The sequence below is a fragment of the Gobio gobio genome, assembly GCF_949357685.1.
Source record: "Gobio gobio genome assembly, chromosome: 6".
NCBI classification, from domain to species: Eukaryota; Metazoa; Chordata; class Actinopteri; order Cypriniformes; family Gobionidae; genus Gobio; species Gobio gobio.
Genome location: NC_137102.1, coordinates 42002578 through 42025861, shown reverse-complemented (window position 1 = coordinate 42025861; position 23284 = coordinate 42002578). Strand labels below are relative to the sequence as shown.

The window sequence follows — 23284 nt, the reverse complement described above, 5'->3', positions numbered from 1 at the left end:
TTGTTTCCTAAAGATGGTTTCTGTCATTTTAGGCAGTTTTTATTACAATAATTTCATTTCAAGTGTTCGTTTTTTAAATAAGTTTAGTTTTAGTGAGTTATTTGATGCTATAAAAACGGGGGGTGTGACGTCATGATTGACAGCTGAGATTGACGGCTTCTCTGAGTGAACTTGTCACTGAGGCACTAACGGACTTTTTTCTGGATTTTTGGGAGGAGATTGGAGCTTTAGCTTTCATTTCTAAACTTCCATAACTGTTTATTTCACACCAACATAATTAATTGTTCTGCATCTGCGAGAGTGTGGGCGGGCTTTTGATAATCGCGCCTCTACTTCCTGTTCTCTACTGCGCAACTCCGGTCCCGAGATCGCTACTGCGCAGACTCGGTCCCAAGATGTCAGCGCCGTGAGCGGGCCTATGAAAGCTTCAACTTTGGTCAGCGGAAGTCAATGAAGTCGCGTCGTCCATATTTTTTTACGGTCTATGGAAAAACTCCACAATAGTGATTTCACAACTTTCAAAAAGAGGAAAAAATAGAGTATAGAATAAATAGAGTAAAGTATTAGTGTTATAAATGTATTTCGAATTCGCCTCGTAGGAGGAGCTTCTGCCAGCGGCTCCTCTCGTTGAGAAATGACTGACATGGGCTGTGTTTACACGTCTTTTTGTGTTAAAACTGTTAATGTGTGACAAAACGTAGTTTTAAGATTTTTTTAGTCGGTAATGTAGTTGTTTAAAGCTCAAATCTGTGGTTTATTTATAAGAAGAGTGCCTATTTTAACATTTTATCTGGTGTTTTCGGAGATGTGAGCTCCAGTGAGTCAGCGGCGTTCAGCGCCTGTTTACCCGGCGAGAGTAGACTTTCCTCGGCTAGCCCTTCTGACGTCTGCCGCTGGCTCTGATGTCTCTGTGGCGTCTCCAGCTATAATTAGTCTTGTGGAGATTTAACGGCCCATATTTGCTCTCATGGATCTATAATTTGTTCCCTGGCAAATCGTTTAGGCTGAGGGCAAAGTGAAGTTTCATTACTTGTTTATTTTTCGGCTATAACTGTACGTTGCAAAATAAAATGACGGATCATGAGATATAAAATGCTAACGGTAGGCTACACACACACACAAACACCTACTGTTAGCATTTTATATCTCATGATCCGTAATTTTATTTTATTTATTATTATTTTAATGCCAGAGTAATACCAGTACAAGTGTGGTGATATAAATGTAATTTTTAAATGTTTAAAAAATATATTTATAAACTTTGCTTACACCTCACACAATTTAAATTGTTTACTCGCGTGCCAAGCCCGCGCAAATGAGGTTTGTGTCGAGTGCGCGCATAACGGACGTCCCTGCCTGTGGATCGGATCGCCAGACACCAGCTGCGAGCTTTCCTGAGGTAAGAAGTTTTTATTTGACAAATTTGTCACAAATGTCTTTGATACTTTTAAAACGTAAACCAATATTCATTAAATATAGCTACATATATGAAGAAAGTAAATAATAATATCGAATTGCTATTACTATATGACAGTCTCGGGGAACTGTTCATTTTCCTCAAGAACCGCTTTCATAACCCATTAAATTTGCATACAATTGACTAACTGTTACCTGCATTGTACATTATGTACCAAATGTTGTATTTACGCGAACAATGGTTTCCGTCTTTTCACGGCCAGTTATAGTTACATATTTTCGTTGACAGTTAAATGTGTGTGACGCCATTTGAAGTAACGTTAGCGGTGTCAAAGGCTCTCTCTCTCTCTCTCTCTCTCTCTCTCTCTCTCTCTCTCTCTCTCTCTCTCTCTCTCTCTCTCTCTCTCTCTCTCGAAAATAGAACATTTACGCCAGTGTATACACCAGAGGATTAATATATATTCAAGTATAATAATAATTAGTTCAAGTATGTTCATTGATGCTTCTTATTTATTATATTATTTCATATGAATTCATTTTTACATGCCACTGAAGGCTCTATTATTGTCTTCTCTCTTTTTTCAGTGTTGATAGTCATTTGATTGTGTAAGTGGTCAATCTAGCAGTCATCCTATATCTGTGAATTATCATGTGCATAACATTTAGGCACCATTATAGTCAATAAACATTAATGAAAATTTCTTCTTTTTCTCTCTTGTGTCAACAGGAGCTAACAACACCCCAGAAAGAGCCACAGCACTGAGCATCTTTGGCTTTGTAAGTATATATTTTGACTAACATTATGTGATTAACGTCTTTTAATGCATAACATTTTATTATTTCAAAAATACTTGTTGCCTGCATTTCCTACTTGGCATCTATTTGTTATCTTGTTGTGACTGTTTAGTCTCATGTGGGATATGTCACTGCATAACATGACAAAGTAATTAAAAATGATTCATTGTATGCACTTAAAAATTTGTGTAACACTTTACAATACGGTTCATTAGTTAACTACATTAGTTAAAATTAACTAATAATGAACTGCACTTATAAAGCATTTATTTATCTTTGTTAATGTTAATTTCAACATTTACTAATGCATTATTGAAATCTTGCTAACATTAGTTAATGCACTGTGAACTAATATGAACAGCTGGATTTTTATGAACTAACGTTAAAAAAGATTAACTAATGCTGAACAGAGGTGTTGTTCATGGTTAGTTCATGTTAACTAATGCATTAAAGGGTTAGTTCACCCAAAAATGAAAATTCTGTCATTAATTACTCACCCTCATGTCGTTGGACACCCGTAAGACCTCCGTTCATCTTCAGACACAAATGAAGATATTTTAGTGTAAAGCTGATGCTGAGAAAGGCTTCAGATAGGCCTCCATTGGCATTCAGTACATTTACACTCACAAGACCCATAAAAGGCACTAAAAACGTCGTTACAAAGTCCATCTCACCACAGTGACTCTACAATCATTTTACGATATGACGACAATAGTTTTTGTGCGCAAAAAAAAATCTAAATAACACCTTTATCCAACTTGTTCTCGACTTCCGTGTGTGCCTCCACGACGCATGCGCGAGAATATGACGCAGATCCGGCGTTCGGGAATCCATGAAATGCACACTTTAACCCCATTTTGAGCACTACGCCGAGACCTAAAGCACGATCAATGTAGAATTCAACAGCTTAGACACGTGCGTCTTCCTCTGCTCGTAAACAAATCGCTTCTGGGTCATGTGTCCGAACGCCGGATCTACGTCATATTCTCGCGCATGCGTCGTGGAGGCATACACGGAAGTCGAGAACAAGTTGGATAAAGGTGTTATTTAGATTTTTTTTTGCGCACAAAAACTATTGTCGTCACATCGTAAAATTATTGTAGAGCCACTGTGGTGAGATAGACTTTGTAACGACGTTTTAAGTGCCTTTCATGGATCTTGGAAGTGTCAATGTACTGAATGCCAATGGGGGCCTATCTGAAGCCTTTCTCAGCATCAGCTTTCAACTAAAATATCTTCATTTGTGTTCCGAATATGAACGGAGGTCTTACGGGTGTCCAACGACATGAGGGTGAGTAATTAATGACAGAATTTTCATTTTTGGGTGAACTAACCCTTTAACTAATGTTAACTAATACAACCTTATTGTAAAGTGTTACCAAAATATGTATACATTATTTTATATGCAGATCATATCCAACCAGTGACCAGAAAACAGAGAGACTGAGGAATAGACGGAGAAACGGACAAAGCTGGACTACAACTAAAACCTGAACTAAAAACTAATCATGCAAGTATGTACAGGTGCAAGTATTTAATTATTTGCAATTTCTGAGAGACTTTTATCTTTTAATTTTCAGCCAACCTCGTCTTATGCTGCCTTCATGTGCTAGAAATTTCCTACTTCCCACTTCTGAAGTTGTGATTACGAGCTCATCACATTCAGATTTTGACTTGAGAGGGCGTTCATGTCCAATTTTTTAACTAGGAAACTAGTTCACTAATTCCTATAGCACGTGAAGGCAGCATAAGATGTCAGTTGAGCAGGAGGTGACGTTTGCCTACCACACCACAGGTGATATGAAGTATATCATATCATGAAATTGCTCTTATAGTCAGGGTGTCCGCGGGGTTGTAAAAGGTAGTAAATGAAATTAGCCAAAATTAAGGGCATTAAAAAGTAGTAAAAAGTACTAAACGTCATCTGACGAGGTATTACATTTTCGAGTCCAATTTTTTTTAGATAAATTTGTCAATTTGGCCTTTTTTTTCTAAAATTCGCGTGGATTTATTTATATGTTTAGAGTAGGACCTGCGCGATATCGTGTGAGGTGGTGTTCGTTCGCAGCGCGCTGAAACGAACTGGATCCGCGGCTGGCTTGCTGACAAACATGTACGCGAGCTCGCTTCCATTCAGTAATTAAAGCATGGGGAAATGCAAGTTTTCGGACCTCTGGCTGGAGGACTCACGATTTAAAGACTGGCTTAGGCCAGTAGTTTGCAACAGCCGCGAGGCTTATTGCCACGTCTGCAAGAAGACAATTAATATAACCTGGGTGGGGGTGAATGGCGTCAAATCGCATATGTAATCAAATAGCCACCAAGCTAGGATGCGCGGACGTAGCGAGCAGCTTCCCATACCAATGTTCTGCGCTACAGATGCATCAACGACCTCAACCTCCACTGCTTTGCCCTCAACCCCGACTGCTCTCCCGATTCAAACCACTGCCAGTAGCCTAACGTTAGTCTAGCAGCTCCATCATCAGGTGCGTGACAGACGTCAGACAGCAGACGCTATGCCCTATCACCACCACTACATTGCGAGCTGAGGTGCTGTGGTGTTTAGACCTTGCAACTAAACACCACTCTTTCAATTTGAATCTATGGCATTGAAGAGCTGTTTCGAAATACCGTATGCAAGTTGCTTAAAGCTTGGCATACACTGTGCGATTTCAGCAAGCGTATCTACTCACACTGTACGGGTAGATCGCATGCGATGTAAAGCCAAAGCTCACGGTTTATATGCTCACACCATGGCTCGGATCAGCGAGCGCGACTTGTCTGCTCACTGTATGAGTGAAGATTTAGCATTTACTATTTATGTATATAAATGATTATTATTATTATTAGGGTAGGCCTACTTTTATTATTAAATTGATAATACATTTAATTTGCCCCCGTGATAATTTCATAATGCATCAATGCACAACCGACATGTTGCATAATAAAAGAATAGATATATTAGCTTACTCCTCATTATTTAAATACATTTTGCACAATTAAACAAGGAATTATATGCCTATAATTAAAATGATTATCAGTCTATAATATGTCAGAACACTACAATAATATCAGTATTATCAGAAAGTAAGAGCAGCTTTATTTAAAAAAAAACTTGTTTAACACGAAATGGGCCTATACTTCTCTTCTAATTTGTTTCACAATATGGGCCAAAAGAGAAATATTAAGAATATAAATTCAGACAGTTATAGGCTATACGTTATCAGCATATGTTAAAGCAGATTTATATAAATAAAGAGATATCTCTTGTCTCTGTGAGAATATGCGCCGAAAGCTTGTCAGATTTTACGTTCACTTTCAGTAGTGAATAATTGACCAGGTTTGAGACTTCACCGACTCTCACACACATTACGTTTTTGTGTGATATCCACTGACTCGCCTTCATGATTTAAAACGAAAAAGAAAAAAAATCTATATTGCGCCGTGAAAATTGCTCTGTACACTGCATGAACTATGAAGAAGATGTCTCCTTCCTATTCTGTCTTTATTTCTATTCTCATCTCTGTGGGCAGCTGATGTTAAGTTATAATGACCTCGTTACATTGTGATGCAATATGTTATTCCATTTGGAAAGATATTTCATTTACGCTACTATAGTTGCAGCTTGAAGTCGCGCTGGTATTAAAAAATATTTTGAAGGTATTAAAAAAGGTAGTAAAAGGTATTAAATTCAACTTAAGAAGTTCTGTATATACCCTGATAGTGTATGGAATGCTTTTTAAAGAAAATTTGCGGGGGGGGAAAGGAAAATGTTTAGATGAAGTAATGGAGATGGTGTGAACATGGCCTTTACATGTTCCAGCGTGAGCTGGAGGGAGGTGTCTTCCGTCAGCAGCTTGCTTTCTGATTGGGTATTGTTGCGTTTCACATGATAATCTCCAGAGCGCGCACGCTTGTCCTCGGGATAGAGATATATAATATAAGTATAACTATGAATAATAATAATATAACAAGTATAACTATGAATAACTGCTGTTGCACAAGTTGTTACCTCATCTGTCCATGAACAAATTTAGATGAGATAAACCATTTCTCACACATTGTCCCTCTGTTTTGTTTCAGATCAGCCATTAGTAGTTTACCAGTAGGGAGGCCAGCCAAGACCAGCTGGGGTATTTTGTTCATACTTTTTGTTGCCATATCGTCATGATCTCTGCTTTGATTTGTTGTAATGAATTCAGTTCTCTATTTTTTTTCTGTTTTTTGTAATTGATTGTGACGGTGAATAAAAAAATATACTGATGTACATGGACTCAAGTCTCTTATTTGGAATTTATTAAATGTATTATTTATTTTATTGCATTCATGTAAAATATTCAAAATAAAGTAATAACATATTAACATATGCATATTTTGTAAAATAAAAAGTAAAATAAATTACAGTAAAATTACTGTAAAAATTATTATACTGTAAAAATAAATTGCGGTAAGGGCATCATACTGTAAAATTAAATTGCGGTAAGGGCATCATACTGTAAAATTAAATTACGGTAAGGGCATCATACTGTAAAATTAAATTACGGTAAGGGCATCATACTGTAAAACACATTTACAGGTAAGCTACTGTAAAGGGGCAATTACAGTAACTTACTGGCAATAGTGCTGCCAGTAAGTTACCGCAAAAATACAATAAAATGTCTAACAGTGCACTGAAGCACCAAAATTGGTGCTATATAGCACTAAAAAAGGTTCCCCTATGATTACGAGCCTTTTTTTAGAGTGTATGACATACCCATGTCATTATACACATTTTTGTCCTGATATTTCACAAAAACATGCCCACACACACACACACACACACACACACACACACACACACAGGTTTGTTTTGGACATTACATAGACGTAATGGTTTTTATACTGTACAAACTGTACATTCTATCCCCCTACACATTCTGCATTTTTACATTTTTAATAAAACATTGTTTAGTATGTTTTTAAAGCCATTTTAAATATGAGGACATATATGAAATGTCCTCATATTTCATGTTTCCGTTGTAATACCAGTGTAATACCCATGTCATTATACAAATGTGTGTCCTCATAAATCACAAAACACACACACACACACACACACACACACACACACACACACACACACACACACACACACACACACACACACACACACACACACACACACACACACACACACACACACACACACACACACACACACACACACACTCATTGCATGAGATACGTCTTTCAGTGACTATTATTGAAAATATGGCACTTTAACCCCAAATGGTAAACTACTAATATGAGAAATGACAGAGAGAGAGAGAGAGAGAGAGAGAGAGAGATAGAGAGAGAGAGAGAGAGAGAGAGAGAGAGAGAGAGAGAGAGAGAGAGAGAGAGAGAGAGAGAGAGAGAGAGAGAGAGAGAGAGAGAGAGAGAGTGTGTGTGGGGAGTGGGGGGGGGGGGGTGGACTTAGCGAGAAAATACACTTCCTTATTTCTGACCTCAGAGTCATTTTTCAGTGACCTGTTTCCCATGAGTAACACAAGCTTCTCCAAACTCTCATGACCGGGTTCAATGGAGCACCAAAGTGAGCAGCTCAATCCCTGCTTTGCATGAAGCTTATAGTTCCTGAAATTTGCATGTATGTCATTGTGACGTAATTGGAGGCTGTGTGGGAACTAAACATACTAGCTATCTTTGCTGTCCACATGATGGCAACATTCTCCCATAAATATGCTTTTGGTCTAGTGGATGGTATATATAGTTGAAGCCAGCACAGATTGCTGCTGATGAGAAGCTCATGCATAACTCTGATATGTATATAACTATAAATATGTATAAAGTGTGCTTAAGACCATAAGATTCCATTAAAAAAAGGCTTTTTCTTTATATGCTGTATTCTCTTCCAGAATTATGGCTGTTCACATCACTAAATTAAATGGGAATGTAATTCCAGCACTGATGAATCCCAGCCAGATGCCTCTGTAAATCACCGTATCACGCAACAGATGCCATGGGAAGCCCAATTCCAAGCATCAAACATGAGACAAACTTTAAAATAAAGACAAAAGATAATTATTGTGAGAATTGTCAGAGAGCAGGAGAAAGAGGGAGAACATGTTTATGTAAGTTTTTCATCTCCCGTCTCAGACAGAGTGCAGACTACAGAGGATAATGAGAAACAGATCTTACAGGGTGAGGGAAAGGAGGGAGAACTGGGATAAAGAGTTGGGGGGAAAGGAAGGGGAGGGACATAGAAGGGGGGAAAGTATGATGGGAAGAGAGAGAGAGAATGACTGTCGTTATTGCGTCATGGACGGACAAACCTTCAGTCTTGTCTAAAACAAAAAAAGCCAATATGTTGTGTTAAGCATGTGGAAAAGGAATATGAAATATGCTTTTCTCAGAAACTGTTTGCCAGACAAGACCTTTGCTGGTGCCTGTCCAGGGAATTCTCTATTGGACAGAATAGAATGTGTTTCTGCTTTAAAAAATGTGTGTTGGAATAGATTCTTGTGGGTATCATAAAGTTATACTTCACCCTAAAATATGTAGTTGTACTCGCTGGCCAATCAACACACTTTGCAGCAAAAAGCGGGCATGTAAAGTTAAGGTCGGTTGATTGACAGGTCAAAGAACCAATAGGGAGCGAGTAACGGTACTGAGGAACCCGCCCAAAGGCAATTAAGGGTAAAGAACGAAAAAGAACTTCATATAACTTTTTTTTGTTCTACGGTGGTGGAGGAGTGATGATGGTATGAATGTAAATTCTACGGATATTTGTTATTGAACGTGAACGTATGTGGGACTTGACGCTGTGAATATGGACGACGGTTCTGGACGATGGGAGTTCGTGAGATGAAGTTATAATAACCGACTGTCACAGAAAACGCAAGCGACTCTACGGGGAAGAAAAGGTTAGATGATAAAGAGATGAGCAACTGATAAACAGCAAAAGCGACGCGGAAATGAGAAAATGATCCATGCAAATGTGATTCTTCAGCTTGAGGATAACTTTTCATTCTTTAATGTAGCCTAATACAAGGAAGGCGCACGAAGGAGAAAGTGGATCGCGCACAGTGACATTCTGGAAAAGCTGTATGGCTCCCATGAGTTTTAGACGGAGCCGATATTGAGAAGTGAGAGAGGGTCAGTGATTTATCTGTCGCCGGTCTCGGTCGTACTTTTCTCGGAGTCAGAGATGGGGGCCGCGCCGGGCTCGGGATGGGAGGAGGGAGAGTTCGAGTTCAAGCTCGTGTTCGAGGAGGATCCGCCGCGCCACAGCCGCTGCGGCCCAGAAGAGACCGAGAGCGGCCAGACGCATCATGAGCCAGCCGGTATGAGTGTCAGTTGAAAGATGAAAAGGGTGGCGCATATTTGAGCTGGTAACCTAAGTTGTATGCGCAAAAACTGTAAATCATAATCCATAGTAAAGGATAACTGTTGGCTCCTTAAGCTTAATTTATAATAGTTGCTTTAAGGGCCCTGTATTTATAACATGTAGCTTTAGATAAATAATTAGGGTTCCGATCATTATCAAAATCCTACAGAATATGCACAATATATAAACCTATTTTATGTTAGTATTTTTAAGTAACGTAGGCCTATTTAAAAAGTCTAAAGGAGTCAATGATGTGACGCTAATTTAAAACCATTATGAACATGTTCTCAATTTCTAAATTAAAAGCAGTATTTATTGTTGTCCAAAATGTCTTGGAGGTACACTACCCGAACAAAAACCTCATAAAAACACTCCACCCATAAAAACGTTGGCACATATAGTTTTGCTTATTGTTATTTTTTTAATATGATGTTGTGCTTTAAAATATTAATATTTGGAAGAAAAAAAAACGTTTATCTGGCAAATCAGCAACATCCTTGAAGCCATTTTGTTGTCACGTGACAAGAAAACCATAAACAGAAGACCTTTACGTGTGTGTCCAGGTCGTTAAGTAAAAAGAAAAACTAAAAAAAAACTTATTTACATTGACATGTTTGAAAAGTTTTTTAATACTTTTTTATAAGTTGTTAACACTAGTATTAAATGTGAAAGGAAAATATTTAAGTCGTTTTTACATGATGATGGTTACACCAGTTGACATTTTTATATATATTCGTCATTAGATCAATATTTTTTGTGTAAAATAAATAAATTTTTATCCTTATTTGTCATTGACTCATTGGCAAAACACATTTTGTGCAAATTTTAGGAGACTTTTGAATGTCTTTACTTTTAAAAAGGCGCAAAACATGGAATATATCTAAAGAATGCTTACATGTTCATGTAGTCTGACTCACTGCCCATGTAACTAGTTTTATCCGCTGAAGTGTGCGTGTGTTTATGGGTAAGTGTGGAGCACAGCGCAATGTGTTTTTAATCAGCTGTGCGTGTGAGCAGAGTTAACAGCTGCCATCTGGACCTGAACCCTCAATCTCTGTTTACTGAGCATGCATTTAGATACCTCCCTCAAATATTCCCTCCTTTTCTCTGCCCTGTTTCCCCCTCCTGGCACACATTCTGTTGTACACCCATCCTCCGCCTTTATGCTGGCGTGAAGTTGTAGAAACATGCACCTCAGGTTTCCGTCCACACACACCACATCGCTTTGCTGCCTTTTACCACAAGTGCTTTCTTCTGATGTTTACTATGTTCTTAAGCGTTGCCTTATATACTTATTTATTTACTTGTACCCTACATCGTGTTAACAACATTAAGGATTACAACTTGCTGTGTAGGTTCTGAATGTTGAACTTTAGAATTGCCCCTTCAAACATTTACCATGTTAACCATAGTTTACCACAACAATGGAGCAGTGACTGCAAACCAGTGCGATAAGTTGATTTTAAAGTAGCTTTTATAATATCTGACATTTAAGCTAAATTAATCTTAATTGTTAAGCTAAATTATTATTGTGACAAACAAAAAAGCATCCTCATGACAAAAAAATAAAATAAGCTAAAGAAACTGTGGCATTTTTGTGTAAACGGTCATTGCTATGCTAACGATTTGGTGTGGCAGATTGCAGTTTTGAGATTTCAGAAATCAGACCATTTGGAAAACCTTGTGGATGTGTTCTGAGGTAAACAAGTCTGTGTGTACTTGGAAATAATAAATGACGTTTCCACAAAGGCTTCCCTGTGTTTGTTATGATTTTCTATTGAGTGGCCTTGTGTCTCATGTTTCAGCAATTGTTTATCCCATATGCACATACTTGCAGCTCAAAAGGCATGTGATTTGCTATGTACAATAATCTTTTTTTCTTTTTCGTCACCAGAACCCCACTTGACTTCCACACAGGCTGGCCAGCCCGTGGGTATCCCCTTGCCTCCACCGTCAGCCGGCCGCAGGGCTGGGATGCATTCGCCACCCCCCAGACGGGCATTAGTCAGGGAGTTCAGTGGCACTTACGAGAGTTTGCCAGCAAGATCAATACAGGTGGGAAGCACATTTGCCTGAATTGTAGATTTCTAGAACATGCTGATACAAGGATCATGTTACACATTGTGATTAATTATGGCAAAATAAATCCAGATGTCTGGTTTTAATTTCAGGAGTTCATTTTTGTTGCCCAATAATGTTTATTGTGAACAGAATCGGTTGCCATGACCTGACCTGCCATTTTATTTTGGCACATAAGGTCTGGACATAAATGTTAGAGTTCAAATTAAATTAAATCAAAGTGTTCTTTAGCATTTAAAGTCAACACAAAACCTAAGAATCAACCCTATTTATTTAATACACATTTCTGGCTGTATTGTATGTCGTTCATCTGCAAATTATTATCCAAAAAACAAAACATGTTTGTCTTTTTAATCTTGTTCTGATGGATAAAACCAAGACCTTTCTCTTTGAAACTCAGAAATATGTTAAATTATAGAAGTAAACAGGGTTGAAAATAAGGCGTGGAATCGTAAAATCATGATTCTGGTTCCGTTTCTGATTCCTTAATGGTTTCATTAATGATTCTTTTTATTTCTGGAAAAAAGGCATTTAGAAAAAATGTAATTCCATTGTTAAATTATTATAAGGAAAACTATAATAATATATATTTTTTTAATCTTATTCGATAAAATAATAATTACATTTAAAACAGTTATTGCAAAAGATGTATGACTTTTTTATTGACTTTTTTAATTTTTAGAGTCAGCATCAATGCCATTCCATAACTGCCTTTTACTATACAACAATATTAAACAAACAATGAGGCAACACATGTCATTCAATAATATTTATTTTAAAAATGAAAAACTTCATAACGGGTGAAAATATTTAATTAAGTATCTTATGAACATTGCTGTTATTGTTAACTAAACCTTAAACTATTAAAAATAGTTTTCATTAATTGAAATAAAGCTGAAATAAAACACAATTTAAATATTAGATGAAAAACTTAAACTTAAAAAAGAAAGAAAGAAAATGTGTTGGACTAAACATAACTAAAACTGAAATTAATTAAAGCTAAATATAAATATAAAGAAAATCTATGAAAATAATTATTCAAATTTAAACAAAATAAAATGTAAAACATTTAAAATAAAAGCTAGTTCCACATAAATATTAATGCTATCATAGTATATATATAATTCTAAAATAACACTGCATATGATGAACCAGTTAGTAACTAAACTATTTTAAAACGAGATAGTTCTGTGCTGTATGTGTTTGATTTACTAAGTATAACTTATCAAAAAACATAATGTATAAAATGCATAAAGGTCATATAGTTCAGGAACCGGATTACAATGATTATGCTGTATGTTTTTAATTCACTAAAAAGGATTAATTCATAAAAAGAACAACATTGCTATCTGTTTTGGTCATGCTGTATAGCCTCATTCGTTGTGTTGCAGCGCTGCTGTGGTTGTTCAATAATATCACAATTATTTTAGGTTTCAGAGTCTAGAGTGCTTGAGTGCCCTAGTATCCAGATCACCACTATCTCCCCTGAAGATGACTCAGGCCCAGCGGCGGGAAGTTACTGGGACAGTGGGGGTGGCTGGGACAGGGAGCGTCTATACCTGCCCCTGCTGGATTCCTACCGTGATGTCATGACAGGGGCAGGTTCCCTCAGCCCCAGCCCCAGCCCTGCTTCCAGTTCCTCATCTCGTGGATGGCTGAGTCCAGCTTCCAGCTGTGATTCTCTCCTGGTGGAAGAGGAGGAGCTCAATGAAGCTGCTGCCCACTTCTGCCTATCACCCTCCTCGCGCCCTACGTCTCCTGGGGGCAAAAAGCGCAGGAACTCCCCAATGGCCTCCCCCAGCACCTCCCGCAGAAGCAGCTACTCTGAGGATCTCTCTTCCCTCCCAGACACGGGAGAAACCTCGGCTCAGTCTCAGGCTCCAACAAGCTGTGAGCTCAACATCCCACAGAAGACCAGGAAGACTTCTCTGGAACAGGTGAACCTCTTGAAATCGTTAAACACACTGATGGTCCATTCTTGGAAATCAAACAAAGAAATTAGTGTGTACATTTTTTTGTCACATGACCATCTTGGTGTGTTTCTGGGTGTTCACAATCTGTGCGTTGATCCAGGTGTCATCAAGAGATATTGAACCAGAGCTGACCCCCATTCAGAACTCTGCCTGCCCCCTCCCAGAGGTCGCTCAGTTGAGAAGGGAGGCCCCCACACTAGGGATGGACTACCTCTCTGTGCCTCCTGCTCTGGGCTGGGGCAGAACCAGGGCCAGCGCTCACAGTCCTCTCTTTAGGTTAGCACACATCTCTTATGCTTCATTTTCATTTTGTTTAGAACAGAATACTGCCTACTTTAAAGGAACACGCCAACCTTTTGGGACTTAAGCTTATTCACCATATTCCCCAGAGTTAAATAAGTCCATACATACCATTCTCATCTCCGTGCGTGCCATAACTCTGACGCACCCACCGCTAGCCTAGCTTAGCATAAAGACTGGAGGTAAACGGCTTCAGCTCGCCTACTGCTCAATAAGTGACAAAATAATGGCAACATTTTCCTATTTACATGTTGTGATGTGTATAGTTACATCGTGTACTAAGGCCGACGGAAAATGAAAAGTTGCGATTTTCTAGACCGATATGGCTAGGAACTATTCTCAAGGAATAATCAAGGAACTTTGCTGCTGTATCATGGGTGCAGAGGCGCAATGATATTACACAGCGCCTGAAAATAGGCTAACTTCCGTCAACATAACCAACGTGACAACCTGCTTGCACAGAGAGCGTGCTGGGGACTTTTTTCAGGCTCTGCATAATATCATTGCGCTTCTGCACCCATTATACGGCAGCAAAGTTCCTTGATTATTACGCAGGGATGAGAGTATAGTTCCTAGCCATATAGGTCTAGAAAATCGCAACTTTTCATTTTCCGTCAGTCTTAGTACACGATGTAACTATACACATCACAATATATATATACACGCTAGATGGAGCCGTTTACCTCCAGTCTTTGTGCTAAGCTAGGCTAGCGGTGGGTGCGTCAGACAGTTATGGCATGCACGGAGATAAAAATGGTATGTATGGACTTATCTAACTCTGGGGGATACGTGAATAAGCTAAAGTTCCAAAAAGTCGGGGTGTTCCTTTAAAATAGTATGTGAAACAGTACGCAAACATTTAACTGCAGTGTGCTACATTGATGTCACAAGTTTAAAGGTAGGGTAACATTTTTTATAAACACTTTTTGTTATACTGGTTGAAACTCTCTTCACATCCTAAAAGTACTTTTTTTTTTTAAGTGGTCTAAATATTAAAACGTACATATATCTTCTGTGGAAGTCTAGGGACCAAAAAATGTTCGTCCAATCATTGCATTCAGTCCGAATGCAATGATATGATATCCTACCTGCATGTTAATATATGTATTTACATTAATATATGTATACATACCGCACTCTGGTCATGCAGACATAACACGTTATCAGCGTGTTTCATGTTATGCAGTTGTAGACAGACAGTCACAGAGCGCTGCAAACAAACAGCAGCTGCCTTTTACAGTTCCTCCTGAACCAAAACAACGAGCTTATGCTGCGTTCGCGCCATGTCGTAACCGTAATTCAGGTGGTACAAGTACACAGCTCTGTAAGTTGTTTATGTCCATTGTTATTGTAATGTTATGTGCTTTGAGACATGAGGCAATTTAACGCCGTCTCTCGTCTCTTGACGCTTCGGAAACTCTGTTGTGTGCATTAATGTTTTTTTAAGGAGGCGTGGCATTGGAGAGCGCTTTTGGTGGGATCTTATGATTATTTAAAGTCCCCCTGTAGTCAATAATTTTATCCCTTAAAACTCATCTTTGATCAAAATGAAATGTTAATGTTTTTTCCTGTGATTTTTTTATTATTATTCATGCCTTAAAATAGCTTGAATGTAACTCTACACCCTTGTTTCATTTAGTATACGTGGAGCCATGAATATGCAAAATAGCCCACCTCCACTCAGCTCAGAGATCGCTGGATGTCATTTGACTCTGCAGTGAGCATCACTTGCAGAGATCCAGTCACTCAACTTAACTGTAGTAAACAATGTGCACAATGGCAAGTGGAAATACTGGTTAATTCAGCCATATATGTTTGAACCAGAAACTGATTCAGAAGAAGAAGAGGAAGAGTGAATTATACAGGCTTGTATACAAGTCGATGTATCAGAATGGTAATGCGTTTTGTGTATCGCTCTCTACAACGTTGGACACATAATACTATTAGTATTATAGTATAAAAGTACATTGGCATACCGTCGAATGTTGTATCCCACAATGCTATGCACACAATTTTTACATTTTATTTCCAGTGTGATGGATAAAATATCTAAGCAATATCTTCATGATGTCATGATCAACTTTCTTAACAGTCTAATTAGTATTTAATCAAAAGTGAAATTTTTACAAAACATTGGCCAAGATTATAAATTTATAAAATGTTCTGTATTAAACATGCAACATGATGACAACGTATTGAGGTCATGTTATAAAAACTTAGCTTACTACAGTTTGAAACATTACTCATGAAATAATGCCTACTGTTTTGCTCTCTACTTTAGGTTTACATTCTGATAGAAATCAGAATAATGTCTAAGACTTCTTAACTCGCATCATCTCTGCTTCATTATTACTTCCACAGATCTAATGCACTGCCGCCACTTGACTGGCCACTTCCTTCACAGTTTGACCAGTATGAACTGCGTATAGAAGTTCAGCCCAGACCACACCATCGCGCTCATTATGAAACTGAAGGAAGTCGAGGAGCAGTAAAGGCATCACCTGGAGGCCATCCAGTGGTGAAGGTACTGCTCATAAGCTATAATTAATGTACAATCCTGCACAGTATGTGCTGTTACTTCATAAGTGTGTGACTTCCCAGCAAGCCCTGACGTCTAGTCTAAAACAAGGTAAAATTTGTGCTGACAGTGAAAGTTTTATAGACATCTAACCATAGCCCAAGAATAGACTTGTCACCAACGCATAGGAAACGTCAAAGAAATTAAACCAAACACCTTGTAATCACTGTTGACTTTGCTTACATGATGGAATATCACACATCTCGCAAGTTATTTTGGCAAAAAACGACATGTAACCAAATTCAAGGTTGTTTATATTTGTCTATATTTAACCGAACCGTGAAATGGCGGCTATTGCTTGCTGGCTTGCTTTGTAAGTGTGGCCATTGTACCATTCAAGAAAGAAAAACAATTGCATTTCAGTATTATTAACAAACAGTGTTATTGTATATATCTTCAATTATTAAATTGATATTAATTTTTGCTCTTTTCTCTCTGGAATCCAGCTTGTGGGTTACACTGAGAGACAGCCGCTCTCCTTACAGGTGTTTGTAGGAACTGCTGATGACAGATCAATACGTCCTCATCCTTTTTATCAAATACATAGGTAAAACTTTATAATATTCCACAGTGTTGGACAAAAATGTTTTTGATAGCTCTATGGCTTGACATGTGATATACTTGTCTCTCACACAGAGTAACAGGGAAGATGGTAGGCACAGCTAGTCAGGAGAGCATCCAGGCTGGCACCAAACTCCTGGACATCCCACTCAACCCTGAGAATAACATGACTGCCCTGTGAGAAAGAGACATTTGACCTCTCATTAAATGTCCTAGACACCTCAGTAAGTGCTTATACATGAATTCCTGTGTTTCCCTCTCAGCATTGACTGTGCAGGTATTCTAAAGCTGAGGAACTCTGACATTGAACTCCGGAAAGGAGAGACGGATGTAGGAAGAAAGAACACTCGAGTGCGTTTGGTGTTCCGCACACACCTCCCTCTGTCTCCGCCCATCGTCCCACCAGGACGAGTCTTAGCCCTGCAGGTGGCCTCTTTACCCATTGAATGCTGTGAGTGAAGCAAATCACAATTATGCATGTTGAACTGCAACTACTATGTGTAAGTTATCTCTTTCGCTTTTTAATTTAATCCTATACACTTTTTAAAAGTGCATTGCAGTTTGATGAGTTTCTTACATCAACTCAGTTAAATGCTTTTTATCTTTTTTTTTTAAATCAAATGTCTTTTTATAAATTAAGCCCTATTTTCTCTAAAATATCAGCATTATTTAGACACCCACATTGATTTGTAGAACAACCTTAATTTGATGTTCGCTCAAATTCACTGCTTGTTTCTGCCTGCAGCACAGCGCTCTGCACAGGAGCTTCCCGTTGTGGAGTCTGTCAGTCTTACTTCCTGTGTATCAGAGGGAGGGGAGGAACTACTTCTAGGTGGGACCAACTTTCTACCCACCTCCAGAGTTTTCTTTATGGAGAGAGGATCAGGTATTCTAGTAGGACTACATGAATGCACATTTTCATGCAGAAAAGCTGAACTTTTGATGCGTATTGGTCGTTCATTCATTTACACGATAACAGCGTAATGGGGGCTGAAAACGCAAACTTTTGAAAACAGGTTTCAAATTGCACTTTTTTGAAAACAGTACCGTTTCTATCATTGTGTAAACTACAAAAACGTGAATTTCTAAAACGGTGACGTCATGGGCATGCGTATTATGTGTTCAATCAACGTGACATCGCCAACTACTGGCCTGGCATGCATAATACAGCATTTGTAGTTGTTTTTGTGGATCCGTGTGAATGGGAATCAGCGTACAGTGCGTGTGCCGTTTATACCATAGACCGTAAAAAAATATGGACGATGCGACTTCATTGGCTTCCGCTGAAGTAATTAAAGCCTCCGGAGGTCCGAATATGGCGCTGACATCTTGCGCAGATTTGGGACAGAGTCTGCGCAGTAGTGATCTCGGGACCAGAATCTGCGCAGTAGTAAACAGGAAGTAGAGCGGTAATATCAAAAGCCCGCCCGCCCACACCTTCACAGATGCAGAACAATTAATTATGTTGGTGTGAATTAAACAGTTATTGAAATGTAGAAATTAAAGCTAAAGCTCCAATCTCCTCCTGAAAATCCCGAAAAGGTCCGTTAGTGCCTCAGTGACAACTTCACTCAGAGAAGCCGTCAATCTCAGCTGTCAATCATGACGTCACCCCCCCCCCCCCCCCGTTTTTATAGCATCAAATAACTAACTAAAACTAAACTTATTTAAAAAACGAACACTTGAAATGAAATCACCGTAATAAAAACTGCCTACAATGACAGAAACCAACTTTTGGAAAAACAAATTTTGAAGTGTAATTTGATTGTTTAGTTTGTCTCGCGTCCATTAGAAAACAAGAAGGGGCAGGGGTTAGGACCTATACTGGGACCAGCCACCTGGGGGCGTTGTAACTCGTGGCGAGAGATTGCTCAAAATTGAGCATGCGTCGAACATCTGTGCAACTTCGAGGTTGTGCATATGCTCACTTATGCGTAAAAAAACCAAGTATACTTTTGGCTTAATACTTTTATTCAGCCAGGATGCATTCAATTAAAATGTGACACTATAGACTTTTACATTGTTACAATATATATATATATAATATATATATATATATATATATATATATATATATATATATATATATATATATATATATATATATATTATTTCAAATAGATGCTGTTCTTTTGGACTTTCTATTCTCAAAAAATCCAAATTACAGGTTACACTAAATTAAGCAGCGCAAGGTTCATGTGACACTGAAGAGTGGAGTAAATTTATATTTTCCATCACAGGAATAAGTTACTTAACATTTTAAAATTTCTTAAAATAGAAAAGAGTTATTTTAAAAAACAGCATTGATTAGAATAAGAGACTTCTTTCAAAATCAGTATTAAAGGGATAGTTCACCAAAAAATGCTAATTAGCCCATAATTTACTCACCGTCAAGTCATCCTAGGTGTAAATAAATTTCTTCTTTCAGACGTATAAAATCGGAGTTATATTACAAAAGTCCAGGCTAATCCAAGCATTAGAATTTGATTAATAGTTGCTCTGTTTTTGAAGTCCATAAAAAGTGCATCTGTCTGTCAAATAACGTGCTCCACGTGGCTCTAGGGTGTTAATAAAGGCCTTCTGAAGCGAATCGATGCGTTTGTATAAGAAAAATATCCATATTCAAACTTTACCAAGTAAACATTCGGCCGACCGCCTTCCGTGGAAAAGTGTTGAATGTTGAAAGTGAAACTCTAGATGCGTACGTGACGTCATGACGAGCGGACCTGGTCGTGTTAGTCTTTCGATCGGCAGGGGAACTTTCAACAATTTTTCCATATATTGAACAGGGAAGGTGGTCGGCCGAAAGTTTACTTGATAACGTTTTAAATATGGATATTTTTCTTACACAAACACATTGATTCGCTTTAGAAGGCCTTCTAACATGCTCCAGAGCCGCGTGGAGCATGTTATTTGATGGGCAGATGCACTTTTTATGGACTTCAAAAACAGAGCAACTATTAATCAAATTCTAATGCTTGGATTAGCCTGGACTTTTGTAATATAACTCTGATTTTATTCGTCTGAAAGAAGAATGTCATATACACCTAGGATGACTTGAGGGTGAGAAAATCATGGGCTAATTTTCATTTTTGGGTGAACTATCCCTTTAAGAAAAAGTCTTACTGACCCCAAACTTTTACGATAGTGTGCATTGTAGCTTACTTGAGCACATGAAAACACCATAATATCACAAAATCTACATTGTTGTATTTATTATTATTATTGTTTATTTCTAGATGGCAAAGTCCAGTGGGAGGAAGAGGCACATGTCGACAGGGACAAAAGCAATGAGGTAAATCGACCATATACCTTAACTATGACAAGAGTTAGACTCTGTGTAGAACTTGAAAGGAAAAGGACTAATTCTGTCTATATTTACTTATGGTCCAGAATTTGCTGTGTGTACGAGTGCCAGCCTATAATGATCATTCACTGAGCCACCCAGTATCTGTCTGCCTGTACGTGTCCAATGGGAAGAGGAAGAGGAGCAGCACACACTGCTTTAAATATCTGCCCAGTGAGTGTTACACAGGTAGCAGTTAGCTGTGCTTTTACATGGTAGAATCCCTCTGCGGATGATATTAATCAGTGCTGTTGACAAGAAATGCGAAATATGTCTTTTGCATGCCATGTGTAATAAATGCCGTGTTCTATTTCATAATCTAAAAGCGTGTTCAACACAAGCATCATGTGCTGCTTTGACCTCAGATAAAGTGTTGCAGACAGCATCACAGAAGAGCAATTTTTAATATTTCTTTCTCTTTTTTTAATAATTCTTATTTTATTTATTCTTATTCTTATTTCTTTCTTATTTTTAATAATAATTGTATTTATTTCAGTAAGGACGCATTAAATTGATCAAAAGTGACAGTAAAACATTTCTAATGTGAAAGGTTTCCGTTCAAAATAAATGCGTTCTTTTGAACTTTCTTTTCATTAAAGAATCCTGAGGAAATTGTATCACAAATATATTATTTAGCACAACTTTTTTTTTTTTTTTTACCATTGATAAAAAGTGTTTTCTGAGCCCCACATCAGCATATTAGAATAATTTCTGAAGGATCATGTGACTCTGAAGACTGGAGTTATGGCTGCTGAAAACTCTTGAATAAATTACTATTTAATATGAAATATTTCAGAATGGGACATCTTTGATGTTTTGTCATACAACTCTATGTGTATAGATAAGGAAAGTCTGTTTTCTAATGCAAAACCAGCTCAACCAATGCTGTGATTTCGGGAATTGTTTGGCTGACCAATACGCAGTACACAGGAAAGTCACTAAATGTCATAATCTGTCCATCTTGGTTTGTGTGTTTTCCTCATTTTCTAGTCATGTTTAAAGAGGAGGATCCACTCCTATCCCGTCCCTCCATCTTGCCCCTGGATGGGGTGACGCTTTGCCCTATGGGGAGCGGCAGTACTGTCGACATGAGGTCAGACCTATCCGTAGATGACAGAAGCATGTCTTTCCACCTGCCTCCGTATCCCAATGAGTACTCTTACTCCTTGCACGGCTACCAGGAGGACTACTGCCGTAAACCAGAGGTTATCGAGGACGGTGGAGGTCGCGGTGCCCTGACCGAAAGGCATCCTAGCTTTGAGAGCCTGGAGCTGGGTTTCACAGAGCTTCTTCCCCCTATGTACCCAAGAGCCTCACAACCTCTTTCCTCCTCCCCGTCTCCCTCTCCGTGGCTCGACTCTCCCTATCTGTCCTCTTCACCTTCTCCCTCACACTCTTGTTCTCTGAGCCCATTCCCTGCCAGCAGTCCGATCTCCACTTCGCCTCTTCCTCCACTCTCTCACTCCCCATATCCACACTGCCCTTGCCCCCAAGAGATGTGCTCCTCGCCTCCGTCAAATACTAGCCACTATCAGGACCTGTGCCCACCTCCATACGGCCAATATGAGAGCTGGGAGCACCAGATGCGCCCCTCTGAAAGAGACACCGCCTCTAGCCTGAAATTGGAAGGACACCCGGACTTTACAGGCCCTTCACCGATGCAACATATCACATTAGAGGAAGGTGGGTATGATTGATTGTGTAAATGGCTCATATTCAAATTCTATACTATCTTTGTCTTAAAAAATTGTTTAATTAAAAGATGCTTCTTCTCAAACATCATGTGCTGCTTTGACCTCTAATAAAGTGTTGCAGATAGTATCACAGAATAATTTTTTTCTCGTATTATTATTATTCAAGAATGCATAAATTCAAATAAATAATTTTCTTTTGAACTTGAAAAATATCTTGAAAATTCAGCTTTGCCATTACTGGAATCAATTACATTTTAAAATATATTAAAATAAAAAAAACGTATTTTAAACTGTAACAATATTTCACAATATTACAGTTTAAAAATATTTTTGATTAAATACACGCAGCCTTGTTGAGCATAAGAGACTTCTTTCAAACACATAAAAAAATCGAAATGACCCCAAACTTTTGAACAGTAGGCTACTCATAAAAATTATTATTTAATATTATACATAATGATATAGAAATTGTTATTTACAATAATGTAATATTTTGTTTTAAATATTATTGAATGTAAAATATTATTTTATTATAATATTTAATAATACTGCATGTTATGACTGATAACCAATAAAAGACTCATATAAAATTTTTTAAATAAAACAAAAAACTAAAATCAGCGATTTGAAATGCTACAGGTGTATTTAGGCATCGCAACATTATAATTTACAGTGTGAAAATGGATAATCATTATGAGATTTGCTAAGTAGAACTAGAGTTTCTTGGTAGATCTGTATCAATCAATTAAATGATTTCTACCATAATTTCTCATCCCTACAGTGACTGAATTCATCGGAGAGGATATCAGATCCTTTCAGATGGAGTCACACATGGACAGTCGACCTGGATGACAACATCCTCTCAGTTGTAGTCCAATGATAATCAGTGTAGATAATATCATATCAACATTTTCTGTATAATTTCTTACGGTATATTGCTAAAATATGCCAATAATAATAAAGACTGCGGTACTTCAGTGGTGAATCTGTGGTGAAACAGAAGGCAGGCGTACAGTTGTAAGTATGTAACTGTTACTGCTTCCTGACTGCATATTTGAATGGAACTAATGTTTTTAATCTGTATGCAAAATAAATTATCATTATATTATTGTTTTGATCTTCTAAAATGTCCGTTTATGGGGGTAATTAATTTAATGATCAGGTAATGTAAAACAT

General features: G+C 38.0%; 1 protein-coding gene and 1 long non-coding RNA gene across 2 annotated transcripts; both read left to right on the top strand.

Annotated features, from left to right (window-relative positions):
• Positions 1-687: 687 nt before the first annotated feature.
• LOC307127500 lies at positions 688-6476 on the top strand. The gene is made up of 4 exons (XR_013816649.1): positions 688-1399; positions 2144-2193; positions 3621-3725; positions 6295-6476. It is a non-coding gene; the product is annotated as an uncharacterized lncRNA (long non-coding RNA).
• A 2380-nt stretch (positions 6477-8856) lies between these two features.
• On the top strand, positions 8857-23231 carry nfatc4 (nuclear factor of activated T cells 4). The gene is made up of 13 exons (XM_079818750.1): positions 8857-9533; positions 11472-11632; positions 13087-13593; positions 13730-13905; positions 16291-16453; positions 16954-17054; positions 17144-17245; positions 17332-17519; positions 17814-17954; positions 20308-20363; positions 20462-20588; positions 21405-22097; positions 22890-23231. Exons 1-13 carry the CDS (start codon positions 9398-9400, stop codon positions 22958-22960), a joined length of 2622 nt encoding a protein of 873 aa, XP_079674876.1. The 5' UTR covers positions 8857-9397; the 3' UTR covers positions 22961-23231.
• Positions 23232-23284: the final 53 nt, after the last annotated feature.

Coding starts and splice junctions, on each gene's coding strand:
- nfatc4 (XM_079818750.1), top strand. CDS start 9,398: ATGGGGGCCGCGCCGGGCTCGGGATGGGAGGAGGGAGAGTTCGAGTTC. Junction 17,055..17,143: donor CCTTTTTATCAAATACATAG/GTAAAACTTTAT, acceptor TCTCTCACACAG/AGTAACAGGGAAGATGGTAG. Junction 17,246..17,331: donor GAGAATAACATGACTGCCCT/GTGAGAAAGAGA, acceptor TTTCCCTCTCAG/CATTGACTGTGCAGGTATTC.